The sequence below is a fragment of the Magnolia sinica genome, chromosome 6 (assembly GCF_029962835.1).
Source record: "Magnolia sinica isolate HGM2019 chromosome 6, MsV1, whole genome shotgun sequence".
Classification (NCBI taxonomy): Eukaryota; Viridiplantae; Streptophyta; class Magnoliopsida; order Magnoliales; family Magnoliaceae; genus Magnolia; species Magnolia sinica.
In genome coordinates this window covers 48,766,449-48,793,496 of record NC_080578.1, presented here as the reverse complement: position 1 = coordinate 48,793,496, position 27,048 = coordinate 48,766,449, and the positions used below count along the sequence as shown (strand labels likewise).

At 40.1% G+C, this 27,048-nt stretch overlaps 1 protein-coding gene and 1 long non-coding RNA gene across 7 annotated transcripts in view; both read left to right on the top strand.

The window, feature by feature from the left end:
* The window catches only part of LOC131248753 (uncharacterized), a 36,443-nt gene extending 16,169 nt beyond the window's left edge, over window positions 1-20,274 (top strand). For 2 of the 6 annotated variants that reach the window (XM_058249200.1, XM_058249199.1), the window contains 5 exons: window positions 15,724-15,814; window positions 15,895-16,002; window positions 16,661-16,747; window positions 18,342-18,413; window positions 18,580-18,955. In XM_058249200.1, the coding sequence (XP_058105183.1) occupies window positions 15,724-15,814; window positions 15,895-16,002; window positions 16,661-16,747; window positions 18,342-18,413; window positions 18,580-18,753 (532 nt within the window). In that variant the 3' untranslated portion in view covers window positions 18,754-18,955. The other 4 variants (XR_009172423.1, XR_009172425.1, XR_009172424.1 and 1 more) reach the window with 4 other exon arrangements.
* On the top strand, window positions 10,444-15,580 carry LOC131248754 (uncharacterized). Its single transcript, XR_009172426.1, has 2 exons — window positions 10,444-11,240; window positions 13,416-15,580. It is a non-coding gene; the product is annotated as an uncharacterized LOC131248754 (long non-coding RNA).
* Window positions 20,275-27,048: the final 6,774 nt, after the last annotated feature.

The window sequence follows — 27,048 nt, the reverse complement described above, 5'->3', positions numbered from 1 at the left end:
GATGTGTATGAGGGAGCAGTAACAGGAGCAAGGTTGGCATTGAGCCTGTAGGTCCGTACCTTTTCACATTGGCAATGGAGGAGTCGACAAGGCATTTACAGGAAGAGATCACAATGTATATTGTTTGCAGATAACATAGATTTGATTGACAGGATGAGTTAGGGCGTAAAGGATTTAAAATTTGTCGGACTAAATTTTGGGGTATATAGAGTGCAATTTTAGTAACAATAGGAGTGAAAGCGAGGAATTAATTCAGATTGTTGATTGAGAAGTTTCCCAAATTGACCACTTTCGATACCTTGGGTCAATAATTCAAGAGATTGGAGAGATTGAGGTGCTGTTTGTTAAACTGTAAAATAAAGTCTAAAAATTACTTAAATTGCTGAATTTTGAGAACTTAAAAGTGTTGAATTTTAGAAATTATAAGTAATGAAAAATCCATTTGGCAATTTGTCTGAAAAAAGTCCTGATATTGGAAATTAAGTACTTTTTTCACAAAAATCTGTTGTCTCAAGTTCTATCTTATGTAGAGTATGAGACAAAGCGTGTTATTGCTATGCCACCAAATTTGACACACATATGGCCAATTCACATACATCTCTCAAACATAATCCTTCGAGTGATGGACCATGTACTATGTTCTTCTTAATAGAATAATCATAACCCTTCTATTAGTGTCCTCGAATTGGACAGCTAATAAGAGAAATACAACATCTCATATTTAACTGATAAAGGCTGATATGAAGTTTAAGATCATCTAATATTTATTTATCATTATCATTTTCATGGTCCATCCACATTGGGCCCCATGTTGACAGTATTATTGATCATGAAACCAATGGGCCCACCTATACAAACAAAATTTGAGATATGACCCATACTCGGATGGTGCATATAACTCCCCTTGTTGTGTTGTGACCCATACTTAGGTGGAGCATCATATTTGTTGAGAATTAATTCCACCATTGTTAAAAGTAATGCTGAATGGGTCGAATCCAAGACACATAGGAAAACCTGTCTAAAAATGAGGCGGCCCACCTTGTTGTATATGTGAAACCCATGTTGTCCCACCATTTTACTAGCTTAATGTAGGGCATGAGCCCAAAACTGAGGTAGATCCAAATCTCAGGTGGACCACACCACAAGCAATAGTGGTAATTGAACGCCTACCATTAAAAACTTCTCGGGGCCACAAAAGTTTTTGGATCAAGCTGTTGTTTGTATTTTTCCCTCATCCATATCTGTGTGACCTACTCAACAGTTTGGACAGAAAATAGTCATTACAGTGGGCCCTAGGAAGTTTTTAATGGTGGGTGTTCAATCACCACTTTTCCTGTGTTGTAGTACACTTGAGATTTGGATCGGCCTCTTTTTGGTCTCATGCCCTAAAGTAGGCAAAATGGATGGATGGCATGTATAAAACACATACATCATGGTGGAGCCTATAAAACACCATCATATACATAACCTACCTACGTGTGTATGCCATTCCCAACCAGAGTGTCCCATATCCGTTACGATACGGGCGTATCGGCCGCCGTGGCCGTTACGCGATACGGGGCCGTAACGGTCACCCCCCCCCCCCGGCGATTCTGTTGCCGTAACGGCCGTTACAGGGCGTAATGACCGTTACTGCCCCATTACGGCCGTTACGGGGCGTAACGGTAAAAAAATGGCCTCTTTTTTTCTTTTTCTTTTTTGTGCTTTTTAAGGTATGCTTTTTCACATTTTTTGAAACTTTTTTCTTCTAAACTCTTACTAAGTCATTCTATTGCTATTTTCGACCACTCTTAGCTTGATATTGCAAAAAAGAAAAAAAAAAAAAAAAACTTATATTAAGGATTTCCTTGATTTGAAGCTCTGTGTCATTTTCCAGAAATTTCTCAAAAATACGTATTTATACTTTTTATTTAATGTTTTGCTATTTTAATGGTAGAATATGATGTGTTAATTATAATATAAGATATTAATGTCCATTTTACAGATTGTTGTTATCATTTTATATTTTTTATAATTTTTTTCTATTTACGCACTATTTCAGCCCTTTTTTTTTTTAATTCGAAAAATTATTTTTTTATTGAATGTTTTGATGTTTTAATGGTAGAATATGATGTGTCAATCATAACAGAACATGTTAATGTTCATTTTACAGATTATTATTGTCATTTTATATTTTTTTTTTATGAATTATGAAAAATAATTGCAAACACCTATACATGTAAGATATTTTCATATTACATTCATTCTAATATATCTATCATTGATGGTAGATAGTTAGAAAATTAAATATATGAGTTTTGCAGTCAAATCCAGATTGTCTGGTTCATAAATTCATCCGACAGTCCGAAACAACTTCTCACCAAAGAGTGGACCGTTACACCACCATAAACATGTTCCAATTTATAAATGAATGCATATTTGGAATGCTTAGAATATTTGGGATTTAATCCATATTTTTTCTTCTTTTTTTGGCAAAATTTTTTTTTGCACCGTTACAGGCCGTTATGCCCCCGTATCCGTATCGGTATCAGAGGGCACCGTTACGCCAACCGATACTGATATGAGATACCTTGTTCCCCAGGATATACCAAATCGGTTACGTTTTGGCCGTAATGGCCGATACGTAACGGTAACGATGGTTACCGTTACGCGATACAGGGCTGAAACGAAGAGGTGTAGAAAACGGAACCGAAACGACCGTTACAGGGCCATAACGGTCGTTACAAGGCATAACGGCCGTTACGAGCCCGTAACAGTTGTTACGGGCAGTAACCCTAAAAGAAAAAACGAAAAAAAAAAAGGAAAAGAAAAGAAAACAAAAGAAAAGAAAAGAAAAAAACGTAAAAAAAAAAAAAAAAAACTAACCTTATTCTCGCTTCTTCTTCTTCTTCTTCTTCCTCTTCCTCTTCTTCTTCTTCTCCGTGGCGCTGCTGCAATTCATCGCGGTGCTGCTGCAGCTCCTCCTGCTTCTTCTTCTTCTTTCCCCTCTGGTGCAACTCCCTCTCCACCCTCTTTCTTTTTCCCTCTCGTTTTCTCCTTCTCTCTCGTTTTCCCTTTCTTTCATTCTCATTATTTTTATTTTTATATTTATTTTTCCCTCTCATTTCTCTCTCCCTCTGTCGCAGTCTCAAAAAAAATGAAAAGGGGGCATGGCCAGAAGCGGGTTAGATACTGACAAGTTAGTAGCGAGTCGGCTACTGAAGTGACATCACCAAGTTCCGTGGGCCCCATTATGATGTATGTGTTGTATCCACACCGTCCATCCATTTTGAGATATTATTTAGGACGTGAGCCAATGAATGAGGCAGATAAAAAGATGTAGTGGGGAGAGTGATTCCCACTGTTGAAACTATCCTATGGCCCACCATAATTTTTATTTGAAATTCAACCCGTTCAAAAGTTAAAAAAGACATGAAATAAGGTAAAACACAGATATCAGCTTGATCTAAAACTTTCGTGGCCTTCAGAAGTTTTTAATGGTGGGCGTCATTGTCCCCACAGTTTTCTGTGTTGGGGTCCACTACAGCTTTGGATATTGCCCTAAAATGATCTCTACAAATTGATGGAAGGTGTGGATATAAAACATACATTATGGTGGGGCCCACGGAACTTGGTGACGTCACTTCAGTAGCGTGTCTCGCTACTCAACCTGTAGGCAGCTAATCCGCGCCCGGCGTGGCTGTTTTACAGCCACGCACCTTACTTTATCGGTAGTCTGCGGCGCATGCCACTTAGTGCATGTGGCCCACCTTGATTTATGTGTTGTATTATAAATCCGTGCCATCCATCAGCTTTTTCTGATCATTTCAAGGCATAGTCTCTAAAAGGAAGCAGATCCAGATCTTAAGTGGACCGCACAGTAGGATTGAATGTCCACTGTGCACTTGCATTGTTTTTGTGCATGTGGTCTACCTTGATTTATGTGTTATATTATATATCCATGCTACCCATCAGTTTTTCTTGATCATTTCAAGGCATGGTCCCTAAAATGAAGTAGATCTGGATCTCAAGTGGACCGCACGGTAGGATTGAATGCTCACTGTTAAAAACCCATTATGACCCATTGTAATGTTTATTTACCATTAAAACTGTTGATAAGGTTGCATGGACATGGATCAAGGAAAACACAAGTCGCAACTTAAAAAATAATATTAACAAATAATAATAATAATACTAATAATATAAGTTTTAATTGTGGGAATTCAATCCCTATTGTGTGGTCCACCAAAGATTTGGATTTGCCTTATTTTTTGGACCATGCCTTGAAATGAGTTGGCAAAAAGGATGGACAGCATGGATATACAACAAATGCATCAAGGTGGGTCCTATGTTCAGTGCGTCATTCACTAGTGGTCCACCTAAGATTTAAATCTACCTGATTTTTTGGATCATGCTTTAAAATGAATTGGCAAAATAGATTGACGGCACAGATATACAAATACATCAAGGTGGACCCCAATTTCAAGGCCTCACCCACTAGTGGTCCACCTTAGATCTGGATCTACCTCATTTTTGGACCATGCCTTAAAATGAGTTGGCAAAAAGGATGGACAACATGGATATACAACAAATGCATCAAGGTGGGTCCTATGTTCAGTGCGTCATTCACTAGTGGTCCACCTAAGATTTAAATCTACCTGATTTTTTGGATCATGCTTTAAAATGAATTGGCAAAATAGATTGACGGCACAGATATACAAATACATCAAGGTGGACCCCAATTTCAAGGCCTCACCCACTAGTGGTCCACCTTAGATCTGGATCTACCTCATTTTTGGACCATGCCTTAAAATGATTTGATAAAACAGATGGATGTCATTGATATACAATACATGCATCATGGTGGGCCCTATGTACATGGCCGTAAAAATTGTCCATGAGGCATAAATTAACTCAAAATTAATAAATTAAATTATGGCACTATTGTTGCCAAGTCACAATTCCAAAATTAAATTGTTTAAATGATTCTCACCGTTAATTTGCAAACACTTGTTTTTTTGAAATATGATCATTTGATATTTTTCATTCTTCATTGTTCAATAAATATCCACCAATCCATTAGTGAGATAAGTGCCAATAGATTGCATGAATTTAACGTTGATTTGGGGTATCGAATGATTCACTAAATCAGCTCTAAATCGACAACACTATATTTACTTGAATATAATTTCAAATTTTTTTCTTAAGATTTATTGTGAAGAATTATATTAATTTGTTAGTTATATGAATTACATAATAGGGCATAAAAGTCCCTAGATTGTATATTGAAGTAAAACGTACACAAGTCACATGGTATGTAATATACCAGTACCTACAAATTTGAAATATGAGATATTTTGGTATTAGATTCATTCTAATTAATTTATATTGATATTATATAGTTAGATAATTAAATATAAAAGATCTATAGCCAATACTTGGTTGTCAGGTTCATAAATTCATTAGGCAGATCGATACAACTTCTCACCAAAGAGTGGACCATTACACCATAAACATGTTCCAAATTATAAATGAATGCATATTTGGAATGTTTGTAATATTTCGGATTTAATCCATATTTTTTCATATTTTTTTGGGAAAAAAAATTAAAAAAAAAATTTGCACAATTACAGGCCGTTACGCCCCCGTATCCGTATTGGTATCGGTGGGCACCGTTACGCCAACTAGTACCGATACAGAATACCTTGTTGTTCCCAACATGTAATCCGCCTCAGGATTGCATACAGTGTCTAGGCCATCCCAAAAAAATGACATGGCCCACCTTGATATCTATGTTAAATCCATGTCGTCCCCACATTTTGCCAACTTATTTTAGGGTTTGAGCCCAAAAATGATGTAAATCCAAATCTCAGGTGGACCACACCATAAGAAAACAGTGGTATACCATTTAAAACTTCCTAGGGTCCACCGTAATGTTTATTTGCCATCCAACCATTGATTAGGTCACACAGACCTGGATGAAGGGAAAACACAAATATCAGCTTCATCCAAAACTTTTGTTGCCCCCAAGAAGTTTTTAATGATGGGTGTTCAACCAAAACTTTTGGATGAAGCTTATATTTGTGTTTTCCCTTCACCCAAGTCAATGTGACCTAATTAACAGGTTGGATGGCAAATAAACATTACAGTGGTCCCCAAGAAGTTTTTAATGGTTGGCGTTCAGTCACCACATTTTCTTATGGTGTGGTCCACTTGAGATTTGGATCTACTTACAGTACATACATTGAGGTAGGCCCCATGGTTAGGCCAACACCCACTAACGTGTTATCCAGTAACAGCTAAACTGCTACTGGATTGCGTAGTGTAGAACGGGTACCTAGGTCAGTCTATGATGATGTGGGAAATTTGTGGACCCCACCATGATGTATGTTATGTCCACACCATAAACATTACAGTGACCACCAAGAAGTTAAGGTAGGCGTTCAACACCGTTGTTTCCTAGGGCATGGTCCACTTGAGTTTGGATCTGCTTCATTTGTAGGACCATGCCCTAGAATGATATGGAAAAAATGATGGATAGCTTGGATATACATCAAATACATCGAGGTGGGCCCCATGTTCAGGGAAACACCCACTAATGCATTACTTGGTAACATCTCATCCTCTCCATTTTACTCAAATTGTTGACATGGCAAAGTTCTATGGGCCCCATCATGATGTATGTGTTATATGCACACCGTCCATCCATTTTGTTAGGGCATTTTAGGGCATGAACCAAAAAATGAGGCAAATCGAAAGCTTAAGTGGCCCATACTACAAAAAATAGTGGGGATTGAACGCCTACCATTGAAAACTTCTTGGGGGCCACAAGTTTTGGTTCGAGCTAATATTTGTGTTTTCTCTTCATCCATGTTTATTTGACCTTATGAAAAAGATTTGATGGCAAATATACATGACGGTGGGCCCTAGAAAGCAAGGTATTTTGTAACGATAATAGTGGCTGTAACAGCTACTCCTGTTACCTTTACGATACGGGTCGTAACGGCCATTACAGTCTCTTTGTTTTTTTTTTTTTTTTCTTATTGAAAAAAAAAATCCGAAAAACCTGTATTTGCTCAATAACATTGAAAAAAAAAAAAAAAGTTTGAAAAATCCATATTTGCCTTGTAACAGACCATTATGGGGTTGTTATGGCCTTTACAAGGGATGTAATGGACTGTTAACAACGGGCGGTTACATGTCATTTTTTGTAATGGCCTTTATGGCACAGTGGCACGCCATGCTAGGAAGGTTTCAATGGTGGGCGTCATTATCCCTGTAGGTTTATGTGGTGTAGTTGACCTAAGCTTTGGGTTTGCCTCTTTTTTTTTTTTTGGCTCATGCCTTCAAATGATCTAGCAAAATGGATGGACAGTGTGGATATAACACATACATCATGAGGGGGGCCAAAGAACTTTTCCATGTCAACACGGCTTCTACCTATGCAATTAGCCCTTTGAAGCTTGCAGTAGAAGTTAGACAAAGGGCAAAGTTATCATTTAGAAAAAAATTTAACCCAAAATCACTTACCACTTTCGGTGTTAAATGTTAAGTTAAATTATTATTATTTTTTATTTTTTTATTTTTTTATTTTTTAAAGAAGCTTATTTTTTCAATGAAAATCCAAATTAAGTGCTTAAAAAAAGATGATAATAATAAAAATAAAAAAATAAAAAATAAAAATTACCAAACACTCTGAATCGGGAAAAATCACTGAAAATAGCCCATTTTAGTGATAAGTGATAAAAATAAGTTTTACCAAACAGGCACTGGGAAGGATGTTGCCCATATAATTCAAGCTAGATGGAAAAAATGGAGATGTGCCTCTGGAATTTTATGTGATCGTTGCATACTACTCAAACTGAAAGGGGAATTTTATAGGATAGCGATAAGACCAACCATACTTAAGGGGACAAAATGTTGGGAAGTTAGGGAACAACATGTTCACAGGATGAGTGTAGTTGAAATGAGGATGTTGAGACTTGAGATAATGAGTAGCAAGATGAGGAAGTATAGAGTTACAAATGAATACATTTGAGGGAACTTTTGGGCAGCACCAATAGGTAATAAGATTTGAGGGCGAAGGTGAAGAACTGCATTGGTTAGGAGTGAGTTGGTAGAAGTCGAAGTCTCTATAAGGGCAGGGGGGAGGCCCAAAAGGATGTATATGGATTAGAGATAGTAATAAAAGACTTGATGACATATGGTCTAACTGAAGGTACGACCCTAGATATAGTAGAATGGTAGAATATGATTCATGTAGCCGGCAATTAATTGGGACAAGGTTTAGAAGATGACGATGATCTATTAGCCATTGAAAAGCATAATAGATATAATTTTAATCATATCTGTACAACAATCTCACATACATACCCTTCATAAGCTAATACCTTGAAATTGTAAGCCCTTGCTACAAGCACATTCAGTTTCCATCCTGCATGGGGTTTGTACGAGTCTAGGTATTGCTTGTACATGTAGACTCTTCAACCTAAAACACATTACAAGGTAAAATCAGTAAAAGCTGCTGATGCAGGACAATTAACCACTTGCTCTTAAAGCTTGAACTGATAGAGCATGGTGAATTAATCCCTTTGTCTCATAGCCTTGGCCCCAAATCCATGGGTTAGGTCCTTGGTTGAACCCTCCTTGTGGGCCCCAAATCCATGGGTTCCACCCCCTCGTGGGCCCACAATTAACCACTTGCTCTTAAAGCTTGAACTGATAGAGCATGGTGAATTAATCCCTCTATCTCATAGCCCAGGCCCCAAATCCATGGGTTAGGTCCTTGGTTGAACCCTCCTTGTGGGCCTCAAATCCATGGGTTCCACCCCCTCGTGGGCTGCAAATCCACGAGTTTCGCCTCACACGAGCCACCCGCCTCACACGAGCCCTAAATACATGAGTTCTGTGGGCCGCCCAGCCCGAGTGTGCCTCTGCATCCCACGGGCCACCCCACTCGAGCTTGGTGTGAAGATTCCCCCGCATTAGTTGCCTTACTAGACACTCATAGTATTCACTTTGTAGTTTATGTGTAACTAATTTGTGTTCATTTCTAAGAAGTCTCGAGTAAATAAAACCAACCAGGTGTTAGGTTAGACATGTTTTATTGCACAACCAAAGATGAGTTTAACTAGATAATGTGTCATTTGCAATCTGGATCACTATTTTTAGTTCCAAAATTAGGTTTCTTTGCTCTTATTGGTGATTAAGCTGTAATGCAAATTTATATATACGATATAGAGATTTATACTTTGATTTATTTAGCGGCATGCATATATAAGCATTGCATGTAGGTTCTATAATAATCACTGTTCGCAATATTGATACTATAGGTTGATGTTATCATTATCTGTAGCTAGTGATGCGAACCCGCCTGAAAGTATAGAAAAATACTAAAAAATTGATACTCATCGGTAGATATTGTGAGATGTTGTCAATTTTAGACACTATATTAGCTGATAATGCCTAATATTGCAGATTTTGACCTTGATTTGATACTGATATCATTGATGCTGATAAAATAGGTGCGCAACGAAATTAGGCAACATCCCTTCCTTGAAATTCCAAAAAAATATAGGGAAAAATTCTCTTACCTTTGTGATCTTCCTAAGGGAGCTGCTTTTGACTGGATTTGGTGGGCAGTGGTTGACATCGCCGGATGATGTAAGAAAAACTGTAAACCCCCCCCCCCCCTTTTTTTTCTTCGAAGATAATTGTTTTGGAAGGAATCAAAATTTCCGCCGAGGATTATGGGGATTTGGTTTGGGATTTGCCAAAAAAAGGAATTTTAGGAGATTTTTGTGAATTTTGTGTTGGATTTCATGCGAAGGTTAGGGTTGGGGTTGCGGTCGCAGGCCCGTCTTTAACAGCAAAGAGAGTCTTTTGATTCTCTCACTCTCTCTCTCGGTCTTAAGTTAGGTAGTGGATTAGCTGTTACGTAGGTAACAACTTAGTGGGTGTTACCCTTACCGTGTGGGGCCCATCTTGATGAATGTGGTTCATATCCATGCCGCCCATCCGTTTTCTCAGATCATCAAAGGGTGTTATGCCAAAATTTAAGCATATCCAAATCTCGGGTGGATCACACCACTGGAAAAATAGGTGAATGACCATTAAAAGCATTTTGTAGGCCACAAAAGTTTTGGGTCAAACTAATCTTTGTATTTTCTCTTCATCTAGTTATGGTTGACCTTCTTAATGGGTTCGATGATAAATAAACATTACGGATCTACTTACAGTGGGCCTTTAGAAATTTTCACTGGTGAGCTTTCAATCATCACCGTTTCATGTGGTGTGGTCCACCTGAGATTTGGATGTGCTTAATGTTTGGGACCATGTCCTAAAATGGGCTGGAAAAACGAATGGATGGAGTGGATATACAACATATCATCAAGGCTGGCCCTACAGTAAGGGTAACACCCACTTAGTTGTTACCCGGGTAACACCTAATCCGCGCCCCTTAAAGGGAGAGTGGATTCCGTGTGACTCGATTCGACCCTTACGGTGGGGCCCACCTTGATGTATGCATTGTATATCTCTGTCCATCCATTTGGAGAGATCATTTTAGGTCATGAGACATAATGAGGCAAATCGAAAGCTCAAGTGGACCCAACCACAGAAAATAGTGGGGACTGAACGCCTACCATTAAAAACTTTGGAGGGCCACGGGAGTTTTCGATTAAGCTGATATTTGTGTTTTTCCTTTGTCCATATCTGTCTTTACATATGAACAGGTTGGATCTTAAATAAATATCATGGTGGGTCCCCCAGAAATGGTTTCTAGTTTCAACGGTGAGCATCATTGTCCCCACTGTTTTTTGTGGTGGGGTCCACTTGAGATTTGGATTGGTGTCATTCTTTAACTCATGCCACTTCAGATTTGGATTGGCATCATTCTTTGATTCATGCCGTAAAAATGTTCTCTCCAAATGGATGGACGATGTGGATACAACACATACATCATGGTGGGGCTCACAGTCAGGGTCCCACCCACATTGATGTTCGTCGCGTGCGGAATGGTTATTACCCCCACTAGGACGGGAGTGGATTAGGTGAGACCCCAAATCTACCGTGGTAGGTGGGACCCCTGATTGTGGGGCTCATAGTGATGTGTGTCTTAAATCCACACTGTCCAAACATTTTGAAAGCTCATTTTAAGGCATAAGCCCAAAAATGAAGCCAGCTCAAATCTTAATGGTCCAAAGCTTTTGTGGCCCACAATAAGTTTTTAATGGTCAATCACCATTATTTCATGTTCTATGGTCCATCCTGTGTTTTAAATAGCGGTAGCGTGATGCATAGCGCTTAACCCTCTATAGCGTGTAGCGTAAGCTACATGATACTTCTATTTTTTAATTTAAAAATAGGACAAATATAATAGATAGTGAAAAAAAAAATGAAAAAAAATATAAAATTGCCTAAAAGATGATTCATTTTATCAATTATAAGCATGTTCAAACAAGTTATTAGTTATCATTTATCAAAAGTCAATCCACATATGTAAGCCAAATCAAATAATTATCACATCAACAACTTTCTAAGCAAACCACTTTAATTAATAATGTCTAATTGAAACCACAAGTCACAATTATGAAAAGAAATAAAAATCCCATAGGTTAAAAGTATCAAGTATAATACAAGTGTCACATTCCTCAACATTAGAAACAAGGAAAACGTGAAAAAAATAATAAAAAAATAAAATAGTAAAAAATTACATTGTAGCTTATGCTATGGACGCTACGCGCTATATAGCTGTAGCATACGCAACGACCCCTGTAGCGTACGCTATAGGGGATATACGCTATTTGGGACGCTACGTAGCGCTACGGCTAGAGCTGGGCATTTCATACCCGAAGCGGAGGATCTGACCCGATTAGACCCGATCTGACCCGATTCGAACAGAACCGATGGTCAGAATCGGTCAGGATCGGGTAGCATAAGCTAGATCCGAAATGTTTTCGGGTTGGATCCGGATAAGCCTTGTTCCGAACCGACCCGATCCGTAATCCGATCTGGTTGGATCCGATTCGACCCGATCCGGAGATGTATGTGTTTCATTCATTCCGTTCATCAATTTTACAGATCATTATAGGGCTTTATACAAAAAAAATGATGGAGATATAAATCTCAGGTGGACCACACCACAGGAAAACAATAATGATTGGATATCCACCATTATAATCCTCCTAAGGCCCACTGTACTGTTTATTTGACATCTAATCTGTTGATTAGGTCATAAGGACCCAGATAAAGGGAAACAATAAATATCAGCTTGATCAAAAACTTTTATGGCCTCTAAAACGTTTTTAATGGTCAACGTTCATTCAACATTGTTTCCTATAATGTGGTCCACTAGAGATTTCGATAGCCCTCATTTTTTTTCTCATAAATAAAATAATCTATAAAAATAGATGGAAGGCATGGATGAAACACATACATCATGGTGGGGCCCACAGAGCACCGACCACCAGCCAGTGGCAGGTGGCAAAGGGAGTAGCCAGTTCGCTTCTGGTAAGGTACCGCCGTACTGGCGTCTGGCTCTCCTCGAGCTACGGGCGCCCCTCGAGCTCCGAGTTGTACGAACGGTTCAAATGAGATCAAAGTGATATGGGCCCCACAGTTATGTATTTATTATATCTAAACCGTTCATATATTTTTAAAGAAAGTTATAGAGAATTATCCAAAAAATAAACAATATCCAAAGATCATCTGGACCACACCACAAATAACAACAGAGAATGATTTTTACCGTTAAATAATTTGTGTGGTCCACTTGATAGTTAAATCCGTCTTATTTTTCATCTCAAGCCTTAAGAAGAGCTCGCCAAATGAATGGACGGTTTGGTTATAACACATACCCCATAATAAGACCCACAAAACTCGCAAACGTTGATAAAAAATTCGGACGTTTTGCTTTTTTGAAAAGCAAGCTACTGGCCTACTGCCATTTCGTGCAGTGACCGTGCACATCAAAACTCAAAATCCAATAAAAACACGTATACGTTAAATTTAAAGTCTTCCAGAGCCATGTGGGGCGCACCTTGATGTATGTATTTTATCTAAGCCGTTTATCCATTTTGAAATTTTATTTTATACCATGGGCACAAAAAGTTGGTATATTAAAGACTGAAGTGGACCACACCACATGAAATAGTTGAATTAAAGTTCATAGGATCCGAATCTTACCCAACCCGATCCGACTCAGTTTCCCTGACCGAATCGGCCTCGGTTCGGGTCGGGCCAACCATGCATCGGATCTGTCCGAGTCCGGTGACCCGGATTGGGTCTCGGGTCGGATCAGGTTCGGGTCATGCTTTTGAGATTTCGGATCTGATCGGGTTGGACGTAATCCGATCCGATCAGGACCGATGCCCAGCTCTAGCTACGGCCACGCTACGCTACGTAGCGTACGCTACGGGCGCTATTTGAAACACTAGGTCCATCTGGGATTTGGAACTACTTCAAAATTTTTTTAAATCATGCCCTAAAATGAGCTTTCAATACAGATGGACAACATGGATGTAGTCACATACATCACAATGGGCCCCAAAATTAGGGTCCCATCCACCTCTGTGGATACAGGGTCTCACCTAATTTGCTCCCCATGATGGACGTGGATTGCCTATTGATGCTACCAGCAACACCTCGCTATTGGACAGTGCTCTGCGGGCCTCAACATGATGTATGTGTTATATCCATGCTATTAATATAATTTTCTATATTATTTTAGGGCATGATCCCAAAAATGAGGCAAATCTAAGTCTCAAGTGGACCACACAATAAGAAAACAATTGTAATTGAAGGGTCACCATTAAAATTTTCCTAGGGCCCACTGTAATGGTTATTTGCCATCCAACCTATTGATTAAGTCACAGAGACCTGGATGGAAGTGAAAAGACAAATATCAGCTTCATTCAAAACTTTTGTCGCCCCGAGAAGTTTTTAATGGTGGGCATTCAATTACCACTACTTTCTTGTGGTGTGGTCCACATGAGATTTGAATTTGTCTAATTTTTGGGATTATGGTCTAAAATAATATGGGAAAATGGATGAACGGAGTGGATAAAAAATAGACATTATGGTTTTTCAATTGATAGATATGTTTTTTTATTTTATTATTTTTACTTCTTTTTTCCTTTTGAATGAATTAGATACATTTAAAAATGTTATGCATTCAATTTGAACATAATTGCATAGTTCAGTCAGACAACGCATAGCTTAGGACTCTATAAAAAGGAAACCTATTATGTGCACTTCTTTTTTGAGATGTTATGATTTAAAATTGTGTATTAAGGTCTTTTTTAACAATCCCTGAGCTTTCATTGGAAAATTCAACCATTTCCCCAATGTTTCCCAAAAAGTTCGATAAATTTTATTCATGATTTTATGTATACATTACAATATGAATTCAATCATTCATATGTAAAACTATATTGCATACACTCAGTGAATGTATTGGAGTTAGTGTTGTCATATCCGATCGCATATGCCATTTTGGACCAGTGGATTGCTTATGCCAGGTGGCATATGCGATTATTGTGTTGTTGGTGCTTATGTGGTCGCACAGAGAAGTATGCGACCACATAAGCCATAGTTATGTGGTTGTGCCATCGTATACACAATATGCAACGGCATAACCTCCCAACAGTTAGATTTCTAACTGTTGGGACATCTTTTTCTTCTTCTTCATTTTCTCTCATTTTTTGCCTAAAAATAGGCACTCCTAGCCCCCTATTTTCACATCTCTCTCTCTCTCTCTCTCTCACACACACACACACACACACACACACACACACACACACACAAACTCACTGTAATACTCTCATCTCTCAATCTCTCTAGTCTCTTAACTCTCTTAGTCTCATACTCTCTCTCACACACTATTACTCGCACTCTCTTTAAATGGCATCAATAAAATTCATCTATTGTTTTTTTTCCCATATTTTTTAGTATATGCACTCATTTGACTAGTTGTTAGTTGACTTGTCATAGTCTAGTACCAAAAAAAAAATAAAATCCCTTCACTTGTATTTTTACATAAAATTTCTTTTTTTTTTTCCTCAAAAATGAAAATACAAAATTGGGGGTCTATGCCATCATCACATATTTGATTATGCAAGAAGCACACAACCCCCTTGGGTGTCACACAAGATCGCTTTTGCCATTGACAACATTGATTGGAGTGACCCACATTATTCTACCCCTAATGTACAACATATATGAGGAAGCTGTGCACAATGTATCCATTCCCGAACCATGTACCGAAGTGACCTGTGATCCAGGTAACTGTGGTTTGCCTTGCCACTGTGTTTGATATACCAAGAAATGTCAGGCTCATACAACCATGTGGAATATGTCTGCACCTAGGCATTTGAAAAATTATGAAATTTGGTTTCAATCCACAAAGTTGCTGAAGCCCTACAAGAAGGAAGTACAAGTAATGCCATGTAGGTGAAACAAACATAAACACAGGCATGTGATCTGGATTGCAGATGACAGCATGGATGTTTCTGTTCAGATATCCTTACATAAAGTCTACCCGTGTTTGGTTAGAGTTTAGATTGTCCTGGTAGCCCTGTGCTGTGTTTTTTTTTTTTTTTTTGGCTACTTCTTGCTTTAATAGAACATCTTATATGGCAGAAATTTCTCTAGGCGTCTCTGTAGCATCTTGACTACTGTAGCGTTCTTTTAATTTCTGCCTGATGTGCATACTCACAAAATATTATGATGGTTCTGCTTCCTCAGGTGGATATACCATCACTATTGTGCTATGCTGATGGCACTTGTCAGTCTCACATGGGAGATTAAAGGGCAACCTGATTGTGCCCACAAGCAGGTTGTTTCTTTGCCATCATATTATTACGTTTTTTTTTTTTTTTTTCTCCCCTTGATCTAACCCCTTGCCGTTCTTCACAGAGAGGGGTGCAGCTATTTTTGGGATGGGCTATGATGCAAGGTGTTGCAATGCTTCTACAGAACAGATACCAGCGCCAAAGACTGTATACTCGTATTGCATTGGGAAAGGTACTTAACAATTATTTGCTGTACCAATGAATTTGTCGCATTCTGAAATTACTATTCTTCTTGGCTTTTCTTTGGTTGGGACCCACTTGGTAGGCAGCAATAATAACCATTTCCTTCAAAGTGGAATTCCTGTTAGTGTGGGTCATACTTGGATCATGTATTTGCTTCAGGCCTACTCATGGCTCATGCATGAACTCCTCATTGCATGTGGAGTGGTGGAAAGGCCTACAATTGAAAAAGACGACGGTTGGATAATACTGTCCATCTAATCAGTGGCCTTTGAATGGATGATAAAAGATGAATATTGTCAATGGTCAAAGTTCAACTGGGAAAATTGATCTGTTAGGATCACCTGATTGGTTCTTTTTTTCAAAAGAGGGCAAAAGAGGACCATCTATGGGTAGGATTCACTACCCTACATGTTAGGAATTGGGTGATTAATGCATAAACTTGAAGGAATCTGAATTCATTGCTCTAGGTTTCGGATTCCTGTTCAAGTCTCTTGGATATGCCTGTCCTCTGTTTGTTTTTGTCACTTATGGTTTACCATGTCTAAACTCTCTTTGCTACCATCTATTTGTGGAACTTAATCCCTATATATGATAAAATCCATGGAGTTCTTATTTTCTGTGCATGCTATCTCATTTGATATCTGCAGGCAAGGCGGATGGATGTTGTGTGGGGAGAAACTTCTGGTGTAGAGGGTCAATTGTGGCTTTTATGCCCCATCCTTTTCATCTTGCAGGTGATTAATGTTCAAACTACTTGTTTGCTCTGTGCAGCAATTAAGAAAAAAAAATAAAGCAGTCGTATGCAGTTCTAAAACCTGCCTTGGAACAAGATTCAATGTGCGAATGAACTCCCACATCTCATGAAACCCGTAACTCTTCTGCAGTTATTTGAACAGAACAATGGTCACGGTTAGAATTATTTGAACTGAACAATGGTTAGGGTTAGAATCAGTTCTCTGCTGTTTCACTGATTCCGATCCTCATAGAAGTCATGCCTGTGTTGAGGAATTTTCTCCTGCCATCCATTGCATGGTAGCTGGCCATGCATGTTAGCCACAGATTGTCAGTTTCAAATCTCCTTCCAGCCTGAATCTCTATCGGGCATGCATGGCAAGTTGCCATGTGAAGGGTTGCAGGCAAGGTATTCAATAACAGTAATGGTGGCCATAACAGCCAGCCTTGTGGCCGTAACTGTATGGACCATAATGGCCATTGCAGCCGACCCTGTTATGATCGAAAATTTTGTGAAGGAAAAAAATGTGTTGGCCCCATTTCGGCTTGTTATGGGCTCATATTGGTTCGATACGGCCCTCTATCCACCCGTTATGGGCCATTTTTTATTGGGTGTTATGGACCCCATATTGCATGATCGGCACCACCGTTATTACGTTACATAACTGTTTTTAATACCTTGGTTGCAGGTAAACATTATTCTATACGTTAGCTAACCATTTTCTAATACTTTGGTTGCAGGTGAACATTATTCTGTATATGTTTTCATAGAAACACAAATTATTTGGAAAAACAGCGTGTGGGCTTGGCAAATACCAATGTTGTCAAAACGCATATGGTGTCTGCTGTTCACATATGCTATCCCATACTTGCATATGCAATCGCATATTGCTCTGGCTTCTTTCTTTTTCTTTTCTTTTTTTTGAAAAAAAAAAACCGTAAAAAAAGGAAAAAATATAAAAAATTAGGAATAACTATGCATAATTACTACAAGTGATTGGATTGGGTTCTTTTACCTATTTCATTGTAGTTTGAAATAATTTATATATTTAATTAGTTATATTATATTTACATAAAATTTAACAAAACAAGTAACATGTTACATTAAAAAAGAATTAATTATTAAAAAAATTGAACATAAAATTTGTATTAATAAATGATAACTTGAACAACTTATAAGTTACAAGTTACGACTTAATTTACAAATACAATTTACAATTTACCAAAAAAAAAAAAAAAAAAAAAGGGCACAACTTGCAAAGTATGCCATCGCTTATGGAGTATGCCATTGCATACTTATTGCACAAAAAATGATGCCATCGCATACTTTCCTAGATATATGCAATCCTTCTAAAAAAATGGCATATGGCATACATGATCGAATATTCACATATGCAATCACACATGACAACAATGGCAAACGCTCATTTATTAAGGCTTATACAACAGCTAGAATTTATTTTTTTTTTAAAAGAAAGGAAGTATTTGACTTTGTTAAGATACATGGGAAGCAGTTAGTATACTCTCAGGACAGATTAAGTTACTCTGGAAACATGACTTGTAGTCACACGTCTTGGTGTTTGAACTTAATTTCAGGGTTTTGAAGCATACATTGGACTGTTGCTGCTGAAGATAGCATTTGTTGATGTCGTCGTCTCCGAGTGGCAGGCAAGAAAAGAGGAAAAAGAATAAAGATGAAAAACTCCAAGAACTTTCAAATTCTGTCATATCCTTTTTATATTATAACTGTATTTCTAGCATACCTGTATTTCCAAAGATCTCTTCCAACATGTTTTACTTGTATGCATGACAATGTTCTTTGATTATGCTGCAGGTGATAGTATGCGGGATCCTACTGCTAGTAATGGCAGTGGGCAACTTTGTAAACACTGTGCAGACACTCATTACTAAGTCGAGGTTCAAAGCCAAGATGAAGAGAAGCAAGAGCAGGTATGAATTCGATCAGGGCCCACCAAATAGCAATTTGAGCTTGGGAAATCCATCGTAAGTGCTATGAAAAAGGGCAGGTTTTCATCAGAGGTTTGGCTCCCTTGGAACCTGTGTGGGCCATTTAGCAGTCTGAGTTGAGGAAATGGTACTAATCTTTTGTAAAATTCCATTTTGTTTTTTTAGTATTCTTTGCCTATATGAGTAACATATTAATCTTGCTTTCAATCTGATTGGCTGTGGGCCATCAATCTTGCTTTCAATCTGATCAGCTTTGAGCCATCAATCATGCTTTCAAATCTGTTGTCATATGTATGGAGAAGGGAGGATAGGAAATAGTTTCCACAGCCATAGTACACCATTTATTCCGACAGATTTCAAGAAATCTTCCTTGAGGGATGCAAGAATGATAAGTAGCAATCTTCCTCCAGGAAGAGGCAATTAAAGGGCCATGTCTTGGCATGGCACACTTGCACAAGACCTGTCTTTTCATCAGGCAGTAACATACCATCAGCAAGAAATCAGGTGGGCCATTCATGTACTTTGAATGTAGACCAGTGGTTGATGCATTTTTTCTCTGGTGTCCATTTTCATCATGCATGTGGCCCAGATGATAAGGGACTGGCCTTATTTTTGGACCAGGGCATATATTCATTGAGTTGTGCTGATTACCTGAGCATTTTTCATCATCCTGCAATTCCCCGTGTACAGATCTGCAACTGGGCGTCAAGAAGCTGCAGAATTATGCCCGGGAAACCAGTTTCTCTCATTAAAATGGAAAAGAGAAAAAAACAAAAGGTAAAAAGGCAAGAAGTGTTTCTATGAAATTATGCTTCTTGTTTCGAAACCATGTATTTATTAACTCAGAAGCATTGGGATAGGGTTTTCTAAGATAAGATCATGGTTGCTGTTTGTTTGTTTGTCTTTCTTTCTTTTTTTTTTTTCTTTTTTTTTTTTTTCATATTGGCTCTAATAAAACGCATAGGAAAAAACTCGGTGACCTGTGGTCTAACTCAAGTTGTAGCCCTTGATAGAGTGGAATGGTGGAACAGGTATCTGACCCAACTGGGTGGGATAAGGCTAAGATGATATGATTGTGGTGTTTATTTATTTATCAATTTATTATGCCTTCATCTCTCTCTTCAGGTGCCTCTTTGTACAGAGGCATTGTACAATGCTCTGGGGAAAGGTTGCCTGGTACCTTCAGGTGTTTAGCTTATACAAGTGGCAATAGCGGGGCAATGATGTGGTGGCCCAGTAAGCTGAGGTCGCATGGTATGGTGGTGGTTTGTTCAAGTTGCGGGGAGTGGAGCCTTGATTCAGTGGTCTAAAGAGCTGATATCATGGGTATGAGATGGTATTTAGATGCAAGAAAAAGTGTTGTTAGGACGTGCCATAGTGGATCGTTGTTTGTATTACCATTTATGCATGACAAAGCAGCTCATTGTTTGATTAAACCATTTATACATGGGAATTAATGAAAATTGGGATGGTCCACTACAAGATGCAATAAAACTAGGATGGCATCTCTTTATAAGAAAGTGGAATAAAGTCTAGGAGAGCTTCTCTCTAGTTCAATTTACGTGAAAACATATTGTTCTGTTCTCATTCATCACATGAACTAATACCACACTTGCCACATGTGATAATCGCATGTCCTCTCCCAAAAAAAACCTCACCGTTAATTGCATTCGTCTCTAGCTTTGCCCGTCTTTTTTTTTTTTGGTCTACACATGGTATATTAACGCCCCATTTCAAAAGGTCTTGCATTTCAACAGTTTTGTGTAGATAAAGGTTGCATTAACTGGTCGGTTTCTGAGCACGTGCAAATTGGTATATTTGAGCCTGTTAATGCATGTCAAACTGGTCCGATTTGGGCCTGATTGGGCAGTTTTTATTTCATTTTATCTTACACACCCAAAATGGTCCTAGTCTGGCAGCTGTTGCATGTCATTTTGTGGCCCGAAGTAGATGGTTGCTGGTCGTCAATAGGGAGTCCGAAATGGATGATTTTGCCGCCCCTTGTTGCCGTCCAAATTTGAGAGTTTTCCAACACTCTGCCGAGGATCTATCAAACTGGACCTAGACCGTCCGTTAGAGATCCATAAGGCCCAAAACTATAAGAAAACGTTTGTCTCACTGGGCTTGACGCCTATCGTGGACGACAAACCAGACTTATTCAACTTGGGCCAGAAGTTAAGTACTTGAAACGTGTAAATCTCCTATACTGAAATTGAAAATTTAAGTGAAATAGACTCAACACTTTATTGTGAAGTTGTGATCGTTCGACCGTCTGATCACAACCAAACTCGAGGTACGAGTTGGGAACATGTTTACACTTGTATCCATATAGCCGCAGCCCCGATCGATCATCGGTGACCGTCCATCGCAAGTGGGGTCCCATGATTGATCGATGTGTCTGATTTTCGCCTGATCTTGATAAACCATAAATCCTATAGTGGGGCACCTTTCCCCTGACCCGGATAAGCCAGTGGCCCCTGAAGGGACCCTGTAATCAAAATCAACCTCTCACAAGGCAAGTTTAATAGAAAAAGGAGAACTAGGGCTATTGTGCACCTTTCTGGCACTATATAGCCTCATTTATCACCCCTCTCATTCCCATACGAATTTCTATTGCACGAAAGAGAAGAGAAGGGAGAAAGTGTGGGAGAGGAGCTGGTGTGGAAGATCCACCCTGCTGCCACTAGCCAGCAACGCATCCGCATTGTCGGAATCTCTTTGGCAATGATTAGAGGTAATTAGCAAACCCTTTCATGAAGATTTGACTTTTAGAATCAAATGCATGAGATCTTACAATGCCGCCCTAGGAGCGAGCCCAAAATTCGATGTATCACTCCAAGGTGTGGACCATTACCCGTAGGTTGTCAATTATCAAACTCATGTCACAATTAATGGTTTATGTAGTGAATAGATGATCACATGCTAACTACTGTGTACTCGTTTAATTGATTGCCTTTCTTAAATTGTAAATTCTGCGCAATGTAGCCCGAACATCTAATTTGCATACTAGGATAAGTCAAAATTTCAAAAAATTTATATTCATGCTTCATATCATTCCCCTACATTTGCACTTAATTTTGCCTTACCTCATGCGAATTGCGATGATTTGGGCATCACTCCCGCATGTTCGATAAAATGCCCAAATCAAGTAGAACCTCCCTGATTTACTGTTATGTATTCCTTTCATGTTCTTGCAACAAGTAATGTATGAAGTATACTGTGTGACCAAGACCATATGAGTAGTCAGGTTGGCCGACAAACCGCGAATCCACGAGGGCGGCCTAATTGTATTGGCCACTCTAGACTAGTCTGATTGATCTGGGCCGAACACGGATAATTGGCAGTAGTCAGAATATACGGGATGCCTACACCTGATGCCGATTACGCCGGAATTAGTTTAAGTCAACCAAATTAGCGTAACGGCCGACCAATCATGTGTGTTCACCATTTATGATCATTCCTGCTTGAATCTAAGGCACCCTATATCCTTGAAGGGCCTACTATTAACCTTTAGTGGCACGATCCTTGAGACTTGGGAGCCAGGCATAGTGGTATGAGATACTGTGCCTGTGTTGTCGGCCTATGCTGGGGTGACGGGTCTTCACATAGTGATTTCGAGTAATCCATTTCATAAAATTTCCTATCGTATGAGTTCACCTATGAGTGACGAACCCATATAGATCAAGGATCATAGGTACGAGGCTGCTACTGCTGGCCTGGGCGAAGTGATTTGGATAGGGCCATCGATAAAATGGAGGTGTTTCAGCTTCCCCAATCCTCCTGGTTGAACGAACTTAACTAAATACTCGACTAACATGAACATTCATCACATTGTATTAGCATAAGTTGTGGCAACTTAGGCGTTGTGGTCGCTTGTTGAGGGAGTGTTAACATTAGCGAATGAGGTGTCAGTGACGCTTATAAGAGTGTTGGAACGTGAGGACATGTATTATCTCATAACAGAATGCACATACATTAATAAGAGTACTTAAGAACTAGGTGTTAAGATGCTTTATTATTAATTGTGCTTGTGAAATTTGATAATATGTGTAACTTGATGTTAATAGAACCACTGAGCTGATCACTCACTCCTAATCCGGGACGGTGTTTTAAAACACCAACCAGACCCTATCTTAGATGCAGGTACCCTGGAGTGTGACGCATTGGAGGAGGCATATGTAGACTAAGAGGAGGAGCTTTTATACTTCCAGACATTGGGAGGGCCGATGTAGGACGTCATCGGACAATTGACAAGATCTTACGATTGGCACATTTTTTTTAAGACAGTATGTTTATATACCGCTCTGCTTCCGCCATGTACTTTGAATAAATACAGCTTTTTGTTTATATTAATTAGGATGTTTTGGATTATTTATTTTAGTGTATATTGCACTGTCTATCTTGATTATATGTCCACTGCGATACCAGGTTAAATGTACTAATACTTTCATTCTCATAAAAGCATGAGTGACACTCGGGACCTTGGGAGTCGAGTATGGCTCGCCTCCCGAAGTTCGAGGCATTACAAGTTGGTATCAGAGTGGGTTATACGATCAAACTGGACTGTGAGCTAAGGATTAAATATAATGAATACGCCGATATAAATAGGATTCTAAAACTTAGCGACAAGAGACCCTAGGGCAAACTCCCCGAAAATGTACTTAGACGAGATTACTACTTAGGAATTAAAAGCTTTAGGTCATTCGACTACTCTTGGTAGGGAGCGATCAAAATTGCCCCTAAGGGGGGTCATGCGGCGGGTACTGTGATTAGGTTAAGGGGGGGGGGGGGGGGTGTCCAGAGGGGCTTGGTTGTGCCGAGTAGACCTTGAGCAACTAAGCACCCCTTAGAAGAAATCCAGTCTAAGCTTACTCGGTTGCATTAAGCATTACTCGGTTGCACCGAGTGGAGTCCAGAGAGACTCGGTTGCACTGAACACCACTCGGTTGCACCGAGTGGAGTCCAGAGGGGCTCAGTTGCACTGAGTAGACCTCGAGCAACCAAGCACCCTCCAAAGGAAATTAGGTCAAGACCTACTTGGTCGCATCGAGAGTTAGTCGGTTACACCGAGCCCGACGGTGAATACTCGGGCTAGGGTGTTTTAAAACCCCAATCCCTTCATTTTTCCGTCACTTCCACGCTTTTCCCTCTTCATCCGACACTCCCTAAAACCCGAAAATCTTTTTTCACTCCTCTTCTCCTCAAATCTCCTTACCTACCGTCCCTCGATCAAATCGTAAAGGTCGAACATCCTTCCTCCAAGCCAAATAGATTCCTCTTCCAAATTTCTCTTTGAGCTCCAACCTTAGAGACCATATGACAACCCTCATCTCTGTCATTTCCTCCTTCTTCCTCCTCCCCATCGTGTTACCATTGATGGGCAAGAAGAGGGGCCCCGCCAAAGAGGTGAGAACAAGTCAAAGGCCATGACCAAAGAAAAAGGGGGTGTCGGGGGCCTCCACATCGGTAGGAAGTGCGCAATGCACCAAGGGCGTGCCCGAGCTCTTGGGGTGGAGGTTATACTTCGAGGCAAGGGTTGATGACGACGTGTTCATCAATAACACAGCTCGTGAATAGATGACAATGCTAGGGTGGGACCCGATCCTGCACCCTATCGAGCAACCCAACAAGGAGATGGTGTGGCAGTTCTACTCCGCCATCCGAGAGTCATGCAACAACCCAATGAGTTTCAAGGTCACAGTGGACACATGTCCACAATGTAGACGTGGTCTTCATATCTCGCGCAATAGGTGTCGGCATGACGAAGTGATCATTACAGAAAAGGATCCCGCAAGGAAGCATTACCGAGATGAGCACACGAGTTTCGTCTGCTAGGGATACATGCCCTAGGAGTCGGATAACAGCTTGCGTACCTCCAAGATGCTTCTGGTGTTCCGAATGTTACATCATGTCTTCACTTTTAATGTTTACCCACAAGCAGGTAATCAAATAGAACTCACCCGTTACATGGTGGAGGTACTATACTACTTCGGACGGGAGAACAACATTTGCCTCCCGTCCATCATCCTTAGCTAGATGCCGAAGCCCGTCTCCACCATGCAAGAGATGACTTTGCCGTTTGGCCGCCTAGCCTTCAAGATCACAAGGCAATGCCAACTGCAAGTGGCCACATCCGGCCTCATAACGTACTAAGCGATAAACCAGCGAACGCTAGAGCGAATGAAGCTGGTAGGGCAGGAAGAAGACATCCACTTCGAGGGAGAAGAAGAAACAGAAGGAGAAGGTGAGAGTGAAGACGAGGAATACCAGGCCCAATCCAATGTGGAGTAACGCTTGGGTAAGCTTGATGAAGGTTTGACAGAAGTCCGTAGTGGACTTATTGAAGTCCACTCAGACCTAGCCGCACTGAAGGAGACCCAAAACCGTTGTAATGAGGAGATGTATCGGACAATGAAGCGGGTTTTGTGCTGCGTCCAAGGGAACGAAGCACCACCTCCTTCACCCAAATCAGAGGATCATTAGGAACCTAGTTTAGCCGGAGTGCATTGGATAGAAATAGTATAGGGACCCTAGCTCCACATATAGGTGTTCTTTTCCTTTGTAATAGAAAGTGTTAACTGTAAGGAACAATACATTATAAATGAAATGGTTCCAATTTTGCTAAATTGTGTGTTAAAGTTTGCGTTTCAGGGATTGAATGAATAATTGTGCATGCCTCAATACATGACAAGGCAAAACATATTGATGACCTCCCCACTGGGTTCGTATAGACATGGGAGGAGTTTGAAACATGCTTTTTGAATAAGTATTATCTGCTCACTTATCACAACGAGAAGGAGAGCGAGTTCCTCCACCTACAATAGAGAGGGATGTTAGTGGCGGAGTACAAGAACTGCTTCACAACGCTATCAAGGTATGCGCCGTAAATAGTGGCGGATGAGCACGCAAAAATGTGACGTTTCTCTGAGGGGCTGCGAGCAGGCGTCTGCACGAAAATGTGTTGCACCAACATTCGCACTTACGCTGACTTAGTTGAGATGTTCCTGCGATCTGAGCAGAATGGGGAAAGTGTTTCTTAGGTCCACCTGCAATTGGGCCCAAGGCATAGGGCTGAGGCTCAACCCTCGACACTCCTAGGCAAAAGGCTTAGGATGGACTCGCCTCCAAGACTCATGGCTCCACCAGCTTTCCAAGTAAGGTCCGACCATGTATGTACTTATTGTAAGAAGGTGGGCCACATTGCCCCTTTTTGTTTCACAAAGATGAGATATAGTGACTACATGCCCCCTCAGTGAATGAACCGCCCACCCCAGGAGGCGATTGCTACCCCTCCTCTACAAGTAGTGGAACCTGCACAACAATTTCATCGCCTCCTATGCATCTGAAGTGGCCGCCTCAATGGCCCATGATTACGTCACCAAACCGTGCGCAGCAAGCACGAGTGCATACAATGTATGCAGAGGGTACTGATGCTGCCGTCGCAGTGCCATTTGTGTTCGAGGTCACAACCCACATACAAAGTACTCCCATATTCCTCTTAGTGGACACCGAGTCCACTGCCTCCTTGATATCATGTGCAATTGTTAAGTATCTGAAGTTGGACACCACCCCTATGTCGAGGATTAGGATTATCGCTGCAGTAGGGACCTTCTATGATGCTTCCGAGATTTGTCATGACTACCCCATAGACTTGGGAAGTAGGGAGGTGCACATTGATTTGATCGCGAAATTTTTTTTCCATTATGATGTTATCCTTGGCATGGATTGGTTAACTGCGGTGATGGCAGAGATCGATTGGAGACCTGATTAGTCACAATCCACGAGATCGAGGGCGCCTCCTTCACATTCCCGGTTCAGGTCCGCCACCCACTTCGAATTCACTGTTATGCTTCTCTGCTGGATGGGTACGACGGTCCCTCACTAACTAACACGCCTGTGGTTCGAGAGTTCGTAGATTTGTTCAGGCCGATACCCGGACTGCCTCCACAAAGTGAGATCGATTTCACTATCGACCTCACACTAGGCGTGACACCTATCTCCCTACCAATATACTACATGCCCCCATGTGAAATGGAGGAATTAAGAACTTAGATCGATGATTTACTAGAGTTTGGCTTCATTCAGCCGAGCGTCTCGCCGTGGGGAGCTCCTGTGCTGTTCGTGAAAAAGAAGGATAGAACGCTGTGACTATGCATGGACTACCGCAGGTTAAACCAGGTCACAATTAAGAACAAGTATTCTTTACTTAGGATAGACAATATGTTCAATCAGTTAAAAGGGGCCAAATATTTCACCAAAATAGACTTACAGTTCGGATATCATCAGTTATGGGTCAGGAAGGAGGATGTGTAAAAGATAACCTTTAGAACTAGGT